Source organism: Sturnira hondurensis, unplaced genomic scaffold (assembly GCF_014824575.4).
Source record: "Sturnira hondurensis isolate 20B ecotype Veracruz unplaced genomic scaffold, ASM1482457v3 Scaffold0008196, whole genome shotgun sequence".
NCBI classification, from domain to species: domain Eukaryota; kingdom Metazoa; phylum Chordata; class Mammalia; order Chiroptera; family Phyllostomidae; genus Sturnira; species Sturnira hondurensis.
In genome coordinates this window covers 7,162,943-7,182,070 of record NW_028080827.1, presented here as the reverse complement: position 1 = coordinate 7,182,070, position 19,128 = coordinate 7,162,943, and the positions used below count along the sequence as shown (strand labels likewise).

General features: G+C 48.5%; 1 protein-coding gene and 1 pseudogene across 3 annotated transcripts in view; one reads left to right on the top strand and one right to left on the bottom strand.

Annotated features, from left to right (window-relative positions):
- Nucleotides 1-706: 706 nt before the first annotated feature.
- Nucleotides 707-3,734, bottom strand: LOC118992639 (cyclin-dependent kinase 1-like; annotated as a pseudogene).
- Nucleotides 3,735-3,916: 182 nt separating this feature from the next.
- MYO5C (myosin VC) overlaps nt 3,917-19,128 on the top strand; it is an 89,777-nt gene continuing 74,565 nt past the window's right edge. For all 3 annotated transcript variants that reach the window (XM_037054652.1, XM_037054651.1, XM_037054653.1), the window contains exons 1-2: nt 3,917-4,085; nt 15,759-15,869. In XM_037054652.1, coding sequence (XP_036910547.1) covers nt 4,059-4,085; nt 15,759-15,869 — 138 coding nt within the window. In that variant the 5' untranslated portion in view covers nt 3,917-4,058. The remainder of the gene's footprint in view (nt 4,086-15,758; nt 15,870-19,128) is intronic.

Sequence of the window (19,128 nt, the reverse complement as noted above, 5' to 3'; positions counted from 1 at the left end):
ATTTTAAAATACTTTGAACTAAATGGAAATGAAATACCACTCATTGAAAGTTGTGACATGCAGTGAAAGCAGTGCTTAGAGGGAAATGCACAGCATGAAACCTGTGCCTTAGGGGGAAAAAGCCCTAACATCGACCATCTAACTGTCTACTCCAAGAATCTAGAGAGGGAGAGAGAGGAAATTGAATGTAAAGAAAGCAGGAGAGAAGAAATGAAAATTAGAGCAGAAATCAGTGAAACTGAGGACAGGAAATCAATAGAGAAAATCAATGTAACCAAAACCTGGTTCTTTGAAAAGATAAATAAAACCTTGATAAGCCTCTAGCCAGGCTAATTAAGAAAGAGAGGTGATATACAGTAGGTGAGTGGTTGCTTAACTACCACTGAGGAGTCGGTGGTAACGAGGGGCTGGGGCGTGATAGCTAAAGAGCACCTGGGTTTCTTTTCTAGATGACTGTGTTTTAAAATTGACTGGTGATAGTTTAACATATCTGTAAATATATTAAAAACCAGAGTTGTATATTATTTTTTAGATTCATAGTTTTATCATAGTAAATAGTTGTTACAGTGAGATCTACATGCATATATAGAATTATTTAAATTCATATTGAGTAATATTTACATTTTTAAATTAGAAGATGAAGTATAGCATAAGTTTTACAAAGAAAAAAAACAAGACAAAAAAAAGTTGACAGTAAAGATGCAACTATCTGTACTCAATACCACATGTGGAAACTCACAGAAAGCTACAAATCATTAAAATGTGGATGATTCAATGCCATTTTGCCAAATATTTGTTTGGCAGGATCATAGACTAACATTTTCTATAGCAGATTCAAGCCATTCTCATCCAAGTTTTTGATGTGGGGTGCTAGGCTTCCTGGCTTCCACTTGGGGGATGTATTCTTTTATAGTCCCATAAAGATTCCACTTTGCCCACGCTTTACTTGGGGTGCCCAAAGCTCTGAATATTCTGAAGAGTCGATCAATTGCTGAATCCCCATGGAAAAGTGGTTTGTTAGTTCCTAACTCCACAAATACGGTGCCTACCCTCTGAGTGGCAAGTGGAGTTAGCAAGCTGACCCCACATAGCAAGCTGACCCCAGCAATACTTCAGAAGATCCATGGCCAAGTGTTCATACCCCACATGCACACACTCCAACAGGTGCTTCAGAAGCTCTGGCAAGGCCAGAAGCAGCCGGTTGGATTATTCCTTTGTCATCAACCAATAGATTTTGAGGTTTTAATCTCTGCATAGAACTCTTCTTAAGTGACAAAACAATCCTTTATAGGATTTGGTATAAATGACTCTTACCGAGTGAAGAATCTACAAACTGACCAGGAAGGACAGAATCCAAACATTTCTTGGGATCCATGGAAAGGTTTTCAGAGATGAGATATGACCCGGAGCTCTGCACGAACACATCTTGAAGACTGACTCTGGATGACGAAGTTCTTTTAACAGAGAAATTTCCTGAATTGCAGTGCTAGGGATCTCTTCCTCTTCACTTTCTCGTCAGGTTTTCTTCCCGGCTACCGCTTGACTTGTACTTTTGTATCTACTGTTACTCACAACTTTGTAGGTGCCTTCTCTGGTTTCTCTGTTGGGTTGTACAGTCTTCCACAGTCATCAGTAGTTACGGTAGACGCATGCTAACGGGTCCTTGAGTTGTATACTTTAAATGGGTGATATGTATGGTGTAAGAATTATATTGCAATAATTTATTTAAATAGATTTTGACATCTGGTATGGCAGACTGAGGAAGGAGCTCAAGAAATTCTCTCCTCAAAAAAGCAAGCACAACACTGGACAAAAGAATCAAGAACAACAATTTTAGGGCTCTGTAAATGGACCAACAGCACACAACAAATCAGTAGTGGTTATGCATGAAAAACCACTGAACTCTGGGTAAGAACAATGGGAGTCTGTCATTGTTGCCCGGGGCTGCTCCCATGATCCTCCCCTCCCCCACATCAGGTGGCCAGGTAACTCTGCCAGAATTGGGCAAGCTGTGAAAACTAGCAGCTGTGCCTTTGGAGAGCTCACTTGATCGGAGTGGAGCCCAGTGAAGCCCCGCACTGAGCAGTAAAAAGTGGTGATCTCAGAACTGTGGAGAACACATTTCCATTGTTTTAAGCCACCCAGTTTGTGCTACTTTGTTACAACAGCTGTAGGAAAGTGATACAGTATTAAACTGAAGTATCTGTGATGGATTCAGGTGCACAATTTAATCCCTAGAGGAACCATTAAAAATTAACGTAAGGAATATAGTTTTTTAAAAGGTAGGAATTAAAATAATCCACAAAAAATTAAAAATCTATCACCAAAAATGTCAGTAAAGGAGAAACAGAAGAACAAAACAAAAAAAAATACACGAGGCATACAGAAAACAAGATAAATCATAAGTCAATGATTACATTAAATGTGAGTGGATTAAACACTTCTACTGGAAGCAGAGATAGTCAAACTGAATTTTTTTAAAGACCCCCTGTCTACAGATTCAAAACACATATAGGTCGAGTAAAGGGAAGAGAAAAAGATCTATCAATCCCATTCAAGATTGAAAAACAAAAAACCCAGCATAGCAAACTAGGAAGGAGGAACTCCTTCATGTTTTGGAAAAAAAAACAAAAAACCTATGATAACCTTATAATTCATGGGAAGAAAACCAGGAAACCAAACCTGAATGCTTTGCCCCTGAAACCGAGAAGAAGGCAAGGATGTCCGGCTGTTCTTGCCACTGCAGTTCTACATTGGGCCGGTGGTTCTGGCCACAGCAATCGGCACCAGAAAATGAAATAATGGCACCCTAGATTGAAAGGAAAGTTTAAAAAATGAATTTATTTACAAATGATTATTTTGTGTGTGGACTATTGTAAGGAATCCACACACAAAAAAATTTACTTGATCTAATAAATGAATTCAGAAAAGCTCAGAAGATACAAGGTCAATATAAAAAATAAATTTTATTTATACTAGCAATAAACAATTGGAAAATGAAATTAAGAAAACACTTATAGACATTCATAGTAACATAAAAAAGAATACTACGCCCAGGAATCAATTTAACAGAAGTGCTAGATTTATATGCTTAAAAATACAAAACATTGCTGCACCATCCTGCAGGAGAAGTTTTCCAGACAATCCACAGACTTTCCAGAAGGCTGGTACTTAACCAAAATGGGACTTTATTCCATAAAAAAATATCATTATACAATTTTCCAAAAGTCCTGCAAAGATTTTTATTCCATTTATATTAGGCTTATATATTATTAATTTGGGTAGAATTGATACATGCACCATATTAAATATTCCCATCCTTGAAAATGACATGTATTACTCAGGCCTTTAATGCCCCTGAAGAGAAATTTAAACATTTTCTAGGCTAAGTGCATATTGGTTGGTGTAATTTCTGGACTTTTTGTATTTTCGTTGATTTTGTAAACATCTTATTTTCCTACTTTACTTTTTATCGTATTTTCTAAAGGGTTTTTGTTGATATAAAGGAGAGTTACTCATTTTTATATTTGATTTTGAATATGGTCACCTGGGTGAACTCTCACAAGTTCTATTAGTTTGTTGATTCTCTTGGATTTTCTATGGGAATGGTCATATCCCTCTATTCTTTCCAGTAAAGACGCTGCGACTTAAGGGAGCGGACACTTGGGCGGGGACGGCTCTCAGAACACACCTGTTTTCTCCGGTGAGAGTCCCGCTCCCACGGGTTCTGGGCGCAGCTCTCGGCCCCCGCCAGGTGGACCCTTTCACTGCCGACGCTTCACGGGGAGGAGGGTCGCGCCCCGCCCCGCCCCCGCCCCCGCCCAGTCGTGGCGGGGACTGGCCAGGCCTAGCTGGGAGGGACCAATCCGCGCCTGTCTCCTCCTGGGCCGCCCGCCCTCGGAAAAGTCCAAGGATCCCTGGAAAACTTCTCCGCAAGTGGCCCGGCGCTCTGGATGCGGCTCCTGCGCGCGGTTACCTGGCCCGGAGCCTCAGCACCGCGGGTCTAAGCCCCCAGCCTCGCCCCGTCGCGGCTCCTGAGCTGCCCCGGCTTTTCGCCCATGGCGGTGGCCGCGCTGTACACGCAGGTAGGCAGGGTGGCGCGACCCGAGGGAGGGCGCACGGGAGGGAAGCCGGCCCGGCGCTAACGCTGACTATACCTGGTGTCCGGGCCACACCTGTGCACCTGGCGCGCTCGCTGCAGTTAGGGCCCGGGAACCGGGGGCCCGGCAGCGCCGCCTCCCGAGGGCTCGGGTTTCTGTCCGTGGCAAAGGCGCCCCCGGAACCTCGGTCCCCTCGGGATAGGAGACCGAGTGCCTCTCCGGGCCTGAGCTTCCAGGGGTCGCTCCTTAGGCCGCGTTTCCCGTGCGCCTTGGCGCCCTCCTTCCGAGCCACAAGTGGAATCGTGGTTGCCTGCGGGAATGTAGAAATCTCAGACGTGGGCGAGTAATCGCATCCGTAATCTTCCCGACCCTCTTGGCAGCCCTTTGAACAGCTTGGCTCAGAAATTTAACCTCACTATTCAGGCCGCTTTCTAGAATTACTGGGTCTTCAAAATGCATGTCCGTGCGTTTAAGTTCGTATGACTCCGAAGCTGCAGCTGCCTGGACCTGTCACCCAGGCCTCCCTGCTAGAAGTTGAGGGCCCCTGACGTGTTGTCACAAGCTCTTCACCTAACATGTACAGTTTAACTCCAGGAACAATTCGAGAGCGTTCTTCCGAAACCTCATCTTCTTGGGGGCAGAGGACTCCACCCCTTTAGGCAGGAAAGGCAACATTCCCCTTCAGTGTCCAGAACCTTCTGACATGACGTTGGTTAATAATTTGAATGAAAAGTGTGAAAGTGTTGGCCCTTTTGGAAAAAAATCCATTTGAACAGCCATTCAGCTACGTCCTCCTACACCCATATTCAGGCTGATGAAACCAGGATCTGCCCATTTTCTGACGCGGGGCCTACCTTTATATGTAAAGGCACTTCTGCTATAGATATCGACAGTGGTTGTAAATAAATGTTTCCATGGTTTAAACAAACTTTCATCTCCTACTTTGATTAGTAACAGTATAAATTCAAATCAGCCAAATGGTGTTTTCCTCTTTAATACATTTATTTCCCTTAAGGAGAGTTCTAAATGGAAGGTGTGAATCCCCTCTGTTCCAGGATAGTTTACCAGTGAGCACATGAGCCACCAGGTATCCAACAGTACCTCTTTGGTCTTCGACTTACTGGAGGTAAAAAAAAAAAAAAAGTTCTTGAACAAAACCATTCTTGGAAGATACTCTGGAGGGCAGAGGAAAATGCTGATTAACCCACTTTAAGTAACAATCGCTCTTCAATCCCAGAAAAAAACGCACATGCATGAGCACCCCTGTCACTGAGTGCTTGACACCACGGATACTCAGGGGCTGGCAAAAGCAGGCCCTGAGAAGTTGTGACTATGCAAAACGGTTTGTTCTTGTATTACTTATCACTTATTGTATTGTTTATTTGTAGTACAACTGCAAGCCTACTTTTGCTCACCCCATGTATTAAACACTAACTCAGTTCCAGGCACAATGTAAGAAAACTGAAGTGCAAGAATTTTCTAGGGATTGGCTTGAATGGACAGAGAACCTGAGAGTCCCAGAGCCAGAAGGAGCCTTGATGGCTGTTGCCACCTGCCTTGTGTCCAAGCGGCACAGGAGTCTACAGGCTGCCACCTTCCTTCCAGGTGGTCAGGCAGCCCCCGGCTTTGTCAGTGCCAGAGGTGGGGTGCCCCCCCCGTTTGTGTTGCTGCCTGTTCGGGTTTTTTGAGAGCTTACTTTGTTAACAATATCTTTCCTTTTTTTTGAATTTTTTAATTTAATTCTTATTCAAGTACAGTTTTCTGTTTTATAGTCCCTGCCCTGCCCCCCCCAGTGCTCCCTCCTTTTTTAAAATATATTCAACAAATATTTATTGAGCATCTACTAATGTATTTCTTTTCCCACACTTCCCTCACTATCTTATCCCTCTCTCTCCAGGGGAGGAAAAAACCTTCAAAGAAATTGTGTACATTTTCAAACAAGGAAAATGATAATTGTATTTTTCATAAATTCTTTACTATCCTTTTCCGTATCAGCACACACTTTGCTTTTAAAAAATTAAAATTTTAAATCACAGTTTACAATCAGTATTATTTTGTATTAATATTATGTTCTGGTATGCAGCATAGGCGTTAGACAGTCTATACATTACAAAGCGATCCCCCAGTATTTCCAGTACCCACCTGGCCGCATACGTAGTTATTACGGTATTATGGACTATATTCCCCATGCTGTCCTTTCCATCCCCATGACTAGTCTGTAACTACCAGTCTGCACTTCTCAGTCCCTTCACCTTTTTCACCCAGTCCCCCAGCCCCCCTCCCCTCTGACCACCTTCAGTCTGTTCTCTGTATCTATGAGTCTGTTTCCGATTTGTTTGTTCATTTATATTGGTCTTTAGATTCCACATACAAGTGAAACCAAAGATTTCTTTCTTAGACAAAATCTAAACCCTCTCCCTGTGCTTCCCTACCATGCCCCCCAACCCCACCCCACCCTCCCAAGTCCCGCGATCTAGCCAATTGTCCCGAGTCAAAGTCTGTGACTGGGGACCCCCATAGCCACACGAACCCCTGTCACACAGTCTTCGCCACACGGTGCTTTAAAACAAACTGAAACCCGTTTCTGCACCCAGGCAAACAGTGATCCTGCCCTGGGGCGGCGGGTGGGCTGCCACTGGGGATCCCCGTGCGGCAGCTGGCTTCTGTGTGACAGCCACACTGTCTCGTGACTGCAAGGCTGCCCAGTCCCCCTCTTGACGCAGCTGTTACCTGCCCAGCCCTGTCTAATCTCTTCTTTCTGTACATAAAACTTTATGCTTGAGGGAGGTTGGAAAGTTTTGTTTCTTTAAGTGATAGTCTTGCCTCTCAAGGAGTTTTCTGATTAGTGAGAAATGAGGAATGTCACGTAATTCAGTCTGCTGAGGTGTGGAAGGCACGGAGGAGCGTGCTGGGCCACAGAGCTGAGAAGGGGAGGTCACGGCAGCCAGAGGTAGGTCAGGGCTTTACGCTCTGGTGAAGGTTTTAAGTGGGGAAGGACAGGATCGAGTTTCGGAAGTCGGGTGTGCCAGCAGAGCCCCTGCGACTCTGGGCCCCTGGGGAGAGGCTGCGGTCAGGTTGCTGGTTTGTCAAGTCGTCATATAACTGCCGGGGAGAGAACTGCGGCTGCAGCCCGGGAAATGGAGGGTGGGGGCAGGTGAGAATGGGAGACTGGACTGGGGGGTGTTGGGGAGAGGGACAAGCCAAAGGTGACATGGAGGCTAGTGTCTGGGTGACTGAGAGGACGGTGGTGCCATTGACACAATTAGGGACATCGGGAGGAGGAGATGTTTCTTTGGAAAGTCATGAGGAAAATACCTGCAGGGGTTGAGGTGGTGGGGGGCGTCCAGGGGCTGGTGCTCAGGTGGTTGCTGGCTTGTGTCGAGGATGGGCCTGGGGTCTTCTGCCCAGGGGTAGAGGCAGTGAAGACATCACCAAGGGAGAGAAGAGGGCCAGGACCAGACACTGGGGACAGCATCTGATCAGGGAGGGAGGGGAAGCAGAGAGCCATTGCAGGGAGGAGGAGACAGGAGAGCTGGCATCAGGAACCACAGGAAGACAGGTTCCAAGAGCAGGGGACTCCGGAAAGGAAGTGTGGTGAGAGCCGCAGTTGCTGCAGAGTTGGGGGAGTGTGTGAGATGACCCATCTCTTTTCAAAAGCAGCACGGCAGCATGGTCTAGAAATGTCCAGAGCGTTTGATCCAGCAGTTCCACTCTGAAATCTAAGAAAAACCAGACTGGCCATTCTCTACTTGAGCCCCTCTCGAGGGTCCGTCTCGCTCAGCATAGGTCCTTTCTACATCATCTCCTGGCCCCTGTCCAGCAGCTGCTACCTCGGCTCATGCTCCACCAAACTTTTTGCTGGACCTAAATGCATTCTGATGCCTTGCACACAGTGCTCCCTCTGCTTCAAATGCCCGTCCGTCTCTATCTGCTTTGCTCACCCGTGACTGTACCTTCCAAATTCAATTTGAGCAGTGCCTCTTCTGGGAAATCTTTGCCCTGCAACTGGGCACCTTTAAAATGACTGGTAACAGCTCCTTAGCTCGCTATCCCCACTGCTGACCAAGAGTTTCTTTAGAACAGGGAGCACTGGGGGTTCAGTACGCGTTTGATGTGTGCGTGCACGAGTAAATGAGGTTTTCTGCTTTCAGAAAAGCTATGGGTGCGAAGAGGATGTTGAGGATGGTTACTTCTGTCTCACAGTCACTGAGGACTTCTTATGTGTCAGATGTCATCCTCAGAACCTTAGGTGCCTTCTTCCACTTGACCTGAATAACCAGTGCTCTGTCGTTATCCCAGTTTTACAAATGGCTCAGGTTGGGTTGCCTGAGGTTACACAGAAGTGTTGGAGCCAGGACTAAAAGCCTGTGTTCTTAACACCTCCCAGTACCACCAGCTGGAGTCATGTGCTTTGTCCTCCCGCTCCTCTTCCGGAGGCCTGACCTTTGCCCCCACGCAGAGGACTGGTGGGAAGTCCGTCCACTTCACAGCTGGCTCCCCTGATGCCTGGTTGCTCATTATATTATTCCTTCTAGTAACAAATGGAAACAAACCCATTGTCCAAAAAAGGGGTAGAATTTCGTGAATTATGGAAGACCCACAGGACAGAGTAGTATGAAGCTATTAAAAATGCTGCTTAATGAAGAGTTCATTACAACATGGGGAAAATGTTTGTTACCTAAAAATGAGAGCACAAAAATTATGTATGCTCTGTGGTCATAAACATATAATATGTATGTTTCTATATGATCTTCCTTCCAAACCAAGGAAGGTATGCACCAGAACTGACGGAGTTCCGTAGCTGCAGAAAGGTCAAGGAGGACAAAGGCTGAGGAAGCGTCACTGGAGTTGGCTACTAGGAGGCCCTTAGCATTGCTTCTCTTTCAGTAGAACTGTGAGGGGGAAAGGGGACCCCTGGGAACGGTCACAGGCTGAAGGGAGGGGCCCAGTGCAGGACTGGAAACTGAAGCCATCAGACAGGCCCCGGCATGGGACAGCCTCAGAAAGGAGTCGGGGACCTGAGGCCGTGGTGGCAGGAGTTGAAGACAGGGAGATATTTAAAATGAAGGAAGCCCAGAGGGCTAGCCAGCCCCTGAGAATGCCGCGTGGGCAGGACCGAGAGCTTGAGGAGGGTGACAGTTCCACACCTTTCCTCCTGCAGCGTCACCCCAGACCCTCCCCATTGAGGCCGCCTTCCTCTGGGCGGATTTCACTGCCTTGATACCTCCTGTCTTACAGTGGCGCCGTTTTCTAGACCTGGTCTGCTTAGCCACGAGTGCCGTGGAACCCTGGGGCTGCGACCTCCTGCGCGTGGCCCTCCGTGCCAGCTGGCATGGCTGTGTCCTGCTCGTTTTAAGCAGAGTGTTCCTTGCGGTCCAGGTGGGGAAGGGGGTGACGTCTTCATTCTGCCCCTTACTAACCAGTGACACTGCGCACGTTACCTGACCTCTCTGGGTTTCCACTCCTGTGAAATGGGTTTAGCTTTTACCAGTAAGGATTAAATCATCTCTGTAAAACCATTAGCTAAATACCTGACACACAATGCTTGATAACAGTTTTTTAATATTGATGCTATTATAATACTCTTGATTTGGTACTTATATATTGGACTTTACATTTATCACTATTAAACTTTCCAACTTGTTGTTTGGTGTTCTGCAATTTGTCAAAACATTTTTTCAATCTTGATCATCTTTAGCTAATTGATATTTCATCTGATATTTGATAGACTTGTATTCTGTTTTTTTCATCTAAGATATTGATGAAAGTGATGATTGGCCCTGGTTGGGTGGCTCAGTTGGTGGGAACGTTGTCCCACGAACCAAAAGCTTGCAGGTCTGACCCCTGGTCAGGGCACATGCCTAGGTTGCAGGTTCAACCCCGGTTGGGGCACATACAGGAGGCAAGTGATTGATGTTTCTTTCTTACATTGATGTTTCTCTTCTCCTCCTCGTCCTCCTCATCCTTGTCCTTGTCCTTGTCCTTGTCCTTCTCTCTAAAACCAATAAATGCATCCTCGGGTGAGGGTTAAGAGAGAAAAGGACGTGGTGAGTGGAAGGCACGCCCCTAGAGACTTTCCCTGAACTGTTCTTGCTCATTGATCAGAACTCAGGTTATGACTGGTTTTAGCCACGGATTCCCAAGTTATCCTTCAACTCTCTGTTACTTTCACCTGTACATGAGGAACTTGAAAGACCTCTTACAGAAGTCTCACTGAAATTCAGACGTGCAAGATCAAGGTGTCTTGACTAGCAGTAAAAGTTTCCTGGATAAAACAAGGTTCAAGTTCAGTGTAATGACTTCCCATTTGGATACTATAGGCAGCTCTTAGACTTCTCCGTATTCAGGTATCTGGGACATTAGACGGACCCACTGGGTTACATACGGGCAGTTCAGAAGACTAAAAAGGGGACACAAAGACTGAACTATCAGTGGTGCAACTGAACTGTGAGTTCAGATTCTTGTTCAGTAGATGTTTGTTGAGTGCTGGGCATGGGGAAGCCATTGCACTGGGTTCCGGCAAGGCTCTTAAAGTTCAAACGTCAGTGGGGGCGATGGAAGTGACCCAGAAACCTAGGGAAAGGACAGAGAGAGCTCTACAGAGAAAGCATTCAACTCTGCCTGAGGGGGGAGGTGTTGGGGAAGGTGTCACAGAGGCGGGGAGTCTTCGGCTCATACAACTGCACAAAGCAGTTTGCTCACCAATGGGGACCTTGAGGAGGGTGGCTCAGTGTGGAGGCAAGAACAAGATCAGCGTGTTCTAGAAATTGCTGGTGATTTGGGTGGAAGAAGACAGAGGGTGGATTGGCAAAGGGTTGGGGCCTGAGCAGGAAAATTGGTTAGGACGAAGGCTCCCCAGGCCAGGCTGTTCATCAGAACCCCTAAGGGGGGACTTTTAAAGCTGTCATCTCGCTGGGCCCCACCCATGTGGGATTCTGGTCTGGGTGTGGGTGAGGGAGTCTGTAGTCCACAGAGCCCTGGTGCTCAGCCTGGTTGAGGGAGCTTTCAGCAGGCTGTGGGGGCAGGGTACGGGGAGCAGACTGACGGGGGCAGTAGGGGTGGATGGGGCAGGCAGATGGGACCTTTCTCCAGAGCCTGATGACCATTTGTGCTGGTGGCGTGGAGGAAGGGAGCGGGAGCCCAGCACAGACCCAGGTTTCTGACTTGAGGAGGACAAGGCGCAGCAGGTTTGCATTAGACATAATAATCGCTCGAGTTTGGGATCTGTGAGTGTCAGGGCATTTAGGGGCTGGGGTTTGGAGGGCAGTTGGAAATGTCTAGACCCATAGAGAGATGTGGGCCGGAGGACGCGGGTGCATGGGCACCAGGACAGTCTTGGAAACCATGGGAAGGGATGAAAACCTCCAGAAAGAGCCTCCTGTGAGACAAAACTGGGGAGGACTTAGGGAGACAAAAGAGGAGGCCCAGAAGGGCCCCGAGGAACGAGGGAAGGAGAGGAAGAAGAGCGAGAGCTCAGTGTCACCACTCTGGCCCGGGGGTGTAGAGTCCCACCCAGGCCAGGAGGCAGCGAGGGAGGAAAGTGGTGTCATTCCATATTCCATGTAAGGTCTTTAAGCCATTTCTGTGGCTGATGCCAGCAGACCCCTTCAGATAGGTGGGCAACCTGGGAAGGTGCCGCTCTCCCAGCTGAGCACTTAGAGTGTGCGGATCGGGCACATTCCTGGGAACATATATCACTTCCTATGGGTCAATGCACCTGAAGTGTTTGCCTCATTCTTGAGCCTCCTGTGGCTACAGCACACCATGATTTCTCACCGCGGGGGAGGGTTCCCAGGAAAGGTGGGACACCCACCCACCCAGAGGGCGGTCTGAGTCAGGAGGCCCCTGCTCCAGGAAAAGGAACCACACTGGGGAGGTCACATGAGAGCTAGTCACACTGTTTGCAGGGACTGCGTTTGTTTGTCCAAATGTTGCAAAGTTAGCTCTTCCTCCAGTGTGAAGTGTTGCTTTATGGGTAAAGGAATGTAGGAAGAAGGGAGAGACCAAATGGATGTAAGTTACCTGGAGCTGGGTAAACTTCCATGTGTTTACTTACCAGGCTGGGTTTCAGCTGTGAGGCCCTAAATGACTGGCCGCTGCTGGTAGAGGCACCAGGCCCAGTGGGGTGTGGGGTGTGGATGGCCTGGGGAGTGAGCAGGTCATTGTGTTCACTCCAGAAGCAAAGCAGACATTTGGTTGCTTACGACCCTGTAACTGCCTACCATGTAACACTGCTTTGATCTGGAATAGACCAAGGAAACAAATGCACCCTCAGGTTAGAAGGCTGCACTGGAGAGTCCAGAATTATTTTCAGGGTCAGATGCATTTAATTAACAAGTCGTTCAAGTAGAAGTCCGAGGCCCTGGCTCCCCTGGAGTCCTGGCCTTTGAGAATCTCTGTGTGGTAGCTGGCCAGCTACTGACTTCTCCAGGCTTCAAGTTTGGGGACCAATACAATAAAGGCTTGGACTGACCTAGGGATTTTAACATGACATACTTCTCAGACCCCTGGCTTCTGTGGAGGGACTTGGCAGACCTGGGCGCAGCCCTCGGCTGGGCTCCCCCACGGACGCCTCTGTGTTCACCTCTTTCACAAGGGAGCTGCCCCCACTTCAGTGGAAGTGAGCTTTCTGTGGCTGTAAAAGGGACGTTGACAAATGACTTTGGGTACACAATTTTCAAGGATCTTTTTAGCTCTAAATTTCTACAGTGGCCAATTCTTGATAAATTGGCATAGTGTGTTGATGATTTCAGCTTTATGAGGTTAACAATACGTATTTTCAGCAGCAGACCTGAGGTGGAAAGTGGTAGCCCATAGCCACAAGGACTCAGGGAGTGTGAGTGTGTGTGTTAGCTTATTAGGCTTCTGTCTACCTTTTTGCAAGGGTGTGTGTATCTAAGTACCTGTCATCGCCTGTTGGGTCATTCTTCCATTCTCTCTCTCTCTCTCTCTCATTTTACCCACCCATGCCACATTTCAGCAAGCTTCTGCTCTTAACTACCTGTCAATAATTAAAGAATGTCATACAACTTAGGGAGTCATGACTGATAGCCAACCAATTTTAAATATATACATATACTTACATATATTCTTTTGATTAAGTAAGACAGTTATATTAATTAACATATTTATTGCTATGCTCCTCAACCATCTTTGCCCCAGTGTAGTACTAAAACCCTGAACTGTGTCCCATACTTATTTTTTATTTCCTCCAACATCTCGTTAGGCACATTTTAACTGCACAGTAAAGCTGAAAGAACTCTACAGTGAGCGTGCGTCCCACCCCCCAGATTCTGGCTCGAACCTGGTGTCACATTTGTTTTATCACACACCTGTCCATCTTTCTACCCTTCGGTCCAGCCCTCAACCCCTCTTATATGTTGAAGTGTTTTAGAGTAAATTGCATATGCCCATACATGTCCATCTAAATATTGCAGTATGCATGCTGTTAAAGTCCCATATTTATTTAGTTCTCTATGTAGAGTTTCCAGACAATGAAATGCACAAACCTTAAGCGCATGTTCTCTGTGGTTCCACATGTGCTTGGCGCCTGTGGGGCGCAAACCCCACTGAGACACAGAATGTGGTCACCCCCCCAGACGTTCCTTCAGGCACCCTCCCAGCCACTCCCAGGCCCTGCCTACCCCGGAGGTACTGCCGCCCTGGCTCTCCCCCCAACTCATTCATTTCACCTGTTCTAGCACCGCATTTGAAGGGGCTGATATGGAACGTGCTGGTTTATGAAAAGCTTCTTCAATGAAGCCTAATGCTTCAGAGAGTCATTCAAGTTGTTGTTTGTTGTCAGTAGCTGACTTTTTATTGGTTAGAAGTGTTCCATTGTGTGAGTATTTCTTTCTCTTTTTAAAACTTATCTTCATATTAATAGACATCTAGACCGTTTCCACTTTTGTGCTATTGTGAAAACTGGGGCTCATCTTAGTTCCTGGGGAACTCGGGGGTCAGTTTGCTCTGGGAAGTGACGGTTAGACACTGCCGGCCTCTCAGACTTCATCTGCATCTGGGGTCCTGGGCTATTGAGCCTTTAGCTTTAAGATATTTCCTAGGTACTACTTAATGTCTTCATGTGGGTACTTCCCAGTATTGATCCTGTCAGCCTGGTTACGTCCCAGGACGTCAGGGTGTCTTGCCCAGGGGTCCTGTTGATAGAAACTACTGGTGCATGAGCAGAGAGATGCAAATGAGAACAAGTACGAATGCAGCTACAGGCTGGTGATTGGCCGGGTTAGCAGGAAGACCATGGTGACCATGAGAAGATGCGACCCAGCCCTGTGCCACACCTAGACATCATAGATGGTCAGCAAGTGTTTATTGAATGAACAAGCAAGTGAGCGGACTACTGGACAGGTGAATGAGTTTACAGACAGCTGCAGGAGACTGAGATGTGGGGTCTGGGCGGAAGAGCAAATGTGGTCAGTGCGTGCTGCAGCCGGCACGCCTGCAGGGGAGGGGGAATGGATCCGGGGGCCCTGTGGTAGCCACTGCAGTGTAAGTACTTGGTGGTCACCTTGCCTTCATCTAGAACAGCGTTCAGGTACCACTGGTAAATTCCGGAGAGTGAGACCACCCTCTTATGTGTGAATTATTAGGCATGTGTATTAGTCTGCTAGGGCTGCCAAAACGATATCCCACAGGCTGTGTGCCGAAACAACAAGCATTTATTTTTCACAATTCTGGAAGCTCGACAGTCCCAGATCAGAGTGTGGGCAGGGGTGGTGCTGGTGAGGACTTCCCCCCTTGGGTGTGGACCACCGCCTCCTCACTGTTCCCTCATGTGGCCTTTCCTCAGTGCATGCAGCAGAAACAGGTATGTGAGCGAGCTCTCTGGTGTCTCTTCTTATGAAGACACTACTCCTGTAAGATCAGGGCCTTATGACTTCATTCAACCTTAGTTACCTCCAAAAGAACTGATCCCCAAATGCCGTCACACTGGGGACTAGGGCTTTAACAGAATTTCGGAGGTGACACATTCAGCACACGGAAGTGTGGTTCTGCCTGAAGACTTGCACGTCAGTGCTGAGCCAGGCATGCCGATTGCTTGCTGAGAACTGAGCTCAGCAGCACCATGTGGGCTTCTGCATTTGCCATAGTGGGAACCCTGGGCTGCTGACCTGGTGGTCAAACTGTGATCATGCTGCTAAAACATTACTTCTACAGTACCTTGCAAAGTGCTTTCAAGTGCACAGTCTAACTTCACCTCCCAGCAAATCTGGGAGGTAGGTATTGTTGTACCCATTTTACAGGTAAGGAAAATGAGGCACAAGAAGTTAAGTGTCTGGCCCAGAGCACCATAGTCTATCAGCAGTGAACCAGATCTCTCTGCTCCAACTGCTGTGCCAGAGAAGACTCGGGTCTTCTCTCTAAAGGCACTGAGGGATTTCTTTGCCACACCCAGGCTTTCCGTTTTCACGTTGTATTTAGGAGACTTCAGGAATTTGGTTTCCCAGAAAATGAAATGGCTAGGCCTGCTGCATTGCAGATACACGAGGGGTTGCCTCGTAAACAAAGCTAGGTAAAAGTATTCCTCACGGAGGAACGGACCCAGTGGGCAGGAACAGACCCTCCTGAGTCTGATTACTGGATGCGCTGTGCCTCGTGTTCAGAGTGCTGAAATTAAGCCGGCTGTGTTGTGTTGGTCAGTACAACAGGGTTTGGATTCCTGATCCTGAAGAAGTTTGGAAATCTGCAGAAATAGCAAAAGACTACAGAGTTGGCGACCAAGTCCTGCGACTCCTGCTGGAGGATGGAACGGTGGGTCCTCGCCGGCTACAGCTGCCCTGTTGTATTAGGGGTAACTGGGGTGTGTGTGTGGGGGGGCAGGTGGTCCCTGTGGGAGCAGCCAGGGGAGGGCACATGAGGGGCACCCGACACGGCCAGCTGGTGCTCTGGACGCATTTGTGTTTGGACCACTCCCCGTTCTATCCCCACCTCCTGTCCCCACTGCACACTGACCAGTGAAGGCAAAAAGTGCCCTACGTCAGCTGGGCCTCTCCCTGTACGAGATGCAGTGGACAGGCCTGTGCCTTGTGCTGCATTTCTGGGGATTCGGCCTCCTTGGGAGATTGCTGAAAGGTGATTAGCTAGTTTGGTTCCCTAGGTCTCAGCACAGAGACTGGGCAAAGATGAGAAACTCAGAGGGAAGTAGTGTGGGCCTCAGGTACCACTGGTGGAGAGCAACATCAAGATGGGAAGAGGAAGAGAAATGGAGGAGGAGAAGGAAAATAGGAGGGGAGAGGGAGGTATGAGAGCAAACGGAGGGAGAGCACATCAGGCTATGGATGGATAGAAGCATGTAAGAACTGGGATCTCCAGAAGGGACTGTGGCAGGGCGATTAGGGAAGTGACGAGAGATGGGACAAGAGGACAGGACTGCGTGGGTTTGTGTGACATTATGAGGGGCCTCTGTCAGTGCTGGAATTTTGTTGCCTAGAAAACCAAGCAGCTAGGCCTGATGCATTGCAGATACACTATAGATCACCTCATAAACAAAACTAGGTAAAAGTATTCCTCACGGCGGCACACGCCTCGTGGGCAGAAACACACCTTCCCAAAGGTTGAGCGGCAAGATCAGCGGTCGTTCCCGTGGTGGAGTATGTTGCCGAAAAGTTTCTCTCAAAGGCTGGTTTTGTCTTTTGATTAACAGCTTCTGCAGATTTTGTCTTTGCTTCCATTATCCATCATACCATTCTATGCCTCTCCTGGCGCTAATGACATCCCACTGGGTCCACAGCTACGGGGGCCTTTCCTTCTTAGAGTCAAACATCTGGATATGGAGCTGGACCGAGGATTCCTGGTCTGTCTGGATGCCAGGGTTGGTCTGGGGAATATCACAGGAATGTTAAAATGATGGAATTTCCAAAGCATGCAGATGGCCTCTGTAGAGACAGGACACCCTGTCCATAAAAGCATCCCAGATTTGGGAATCGTTTCCTGAGATACTGGAAGGAAGACGAACACCAAGGTTCAGGGCACATCCTCTAGAATCAGAATATCTGGATTCAGATGCTGCCCTAGCTACTCGCTGGTCTGTGGCAAAGAGCCCCTTGGTCCCCTCTTATGTGAAATGGAGTTAATCTCAGCACAATGTCACAGGGAGGTTGCTGAAGGTCAAACAAGATGACCCGGTGCACGTGTGCAAATGCAAGAGAGGGTGCGAGAGGATGCTGTGTCTCCATTCGGCGTCTCCCTTGCCACCCGAAACTCCTTGCACACCTGTTGAGCACCCCCGTGCACAGGCAAGGTTCTGACTAGGGGTCAGACGGCCCCGGAGGGAAAATCTCAGACAGCAGTGGTGGCAGCAACGTGCTGCTTCAGTGACATCAGCAGGGCTTCAGGTGGCAGCATTCCAGGCCCCGAGCCAGCTGCTCAGAGGAGGCGGGGAGGCGGGTGAGTCGGCCGGCAGGCAGACTGCTCCGAACCCGACTGTCCGTCTATACCGTGACGGACAAAGCCTGCTTTGTGCTGGAAAATGGCACCTCTGTCTCCTACTGCCAGTCTGAGGTTCTTCACGTTCTCTCCCCGCCCCCGCCCCAGACTGTCTGTCCTGTTTGTCTTTCTCTCTCTTTCCCTCTGTTTCCTACACACACACACACACACACACACACACTCACTCAGGTTGAACTGAAAAAGGAGGCTGTTGATTAATTGTCCATTTTTATTTATTTTATCTGACAGAGGACTTCATTCACAATATTTAATGGACTAGGAATCTATATATATATTTTTTAAAACCCGGGAAGAGGCTGTTAATTTTAAACAGGTCACAGAAAACCTCAACAGTGTGTAGATGAAGAGTATTCTGCCTGGGGCAGGTCTACAAATCTAATCGCGTTGACGATGGAACGGGCAGCCACTGTGAGGGGTCACGTCCATGGACGCTCCTGGTTGGCCGGACCTGCTCTCCTTGCACCAGACAGATGAGCCACCGGCAAACCAAGCCCATCAACGTTGATGGAAGGCAGCGCGGTGCAGGCTCCAGAGGCGGCCAGACCCAGATGAGCTCTGGGGCCTTGGACAAGGGGTTTAGCCTTTCTGGACCTGTCTCCTTAACTGTTCGTTAGGGTAGTTGTGCCCTCCTTGGAGGGCAGTTTTCAGGATTAAATAATATAACCGGTGCTGAGGGTCTGACATAGGGGCTGCACAGTGGGCACTTGCTAAGGGGCAGCTGAGCCACCTCGAGCTGGCCCAGGACCAGGTATCAAAAGGAAGGCAGCGTGGAAAGGTGGAAGTGAAACAAGCTTGCTGGGTGATCCTTGTTCAAGTCACTCCCCCAGGCTGTGACATGAAAGTGGAGGGAGTTGGAACAGGTGGCCGTGAGGCCCCGGGTGCTCTAACACTAGGAAGGCCGAGTCGCCTGTGGTGTGGACACCACACGGCACACTAACCTGGCCCTCACTCTGCTCAGGCAGCAGCTGCAGCAACACCAGGTCAAGTCCAGCAGAAGAGAGGCCAGCCTGGGCGTTACACAGCCCAGGCTGAGGATAATGGGCAAGGGCGGCCCTGCGGGGGAGCTGTGAGCCCCCCGCACACCGGTGGCCTCTTCCAGAGAGACCAGACCCCATGGGCCCCTTCAGACACTTCTCATCACGAAGCGCGTCAACTTCTAACAGAAGTTTGGCAGCCTCAGAGCTGTGAGGGATCCAAGGTGACCCTGTCATTTTTCTAGCAGCAGAATTATGTTTTCAGACCCAAACTTCCATGGCACCTGACATTGAAACAACGCACCAATGGGGCCCCTGCGGTGGTATCGGGGACCAGGCAGCTGACCTAGTGCAGTGTCTTCACAGATGAGAGAAGAGAGGCCCAGCGAGGGCGAGTAACTCGGCCTAGGGCACACAGCTAACACCCTAGTCCCCTGGCTCCCATTTTCTAGAAGCCAGCTGTGAAGATGATTTTCTCATTGCTCTACGTAAGTTTGGTTCTCAGGGTGTCTGGGATCACTCTGAGGGCAGTAGATAGGACAGACTGTGCGCCAGCAGAGGCACCAAACATCGTTAATGTTATCTTTGCA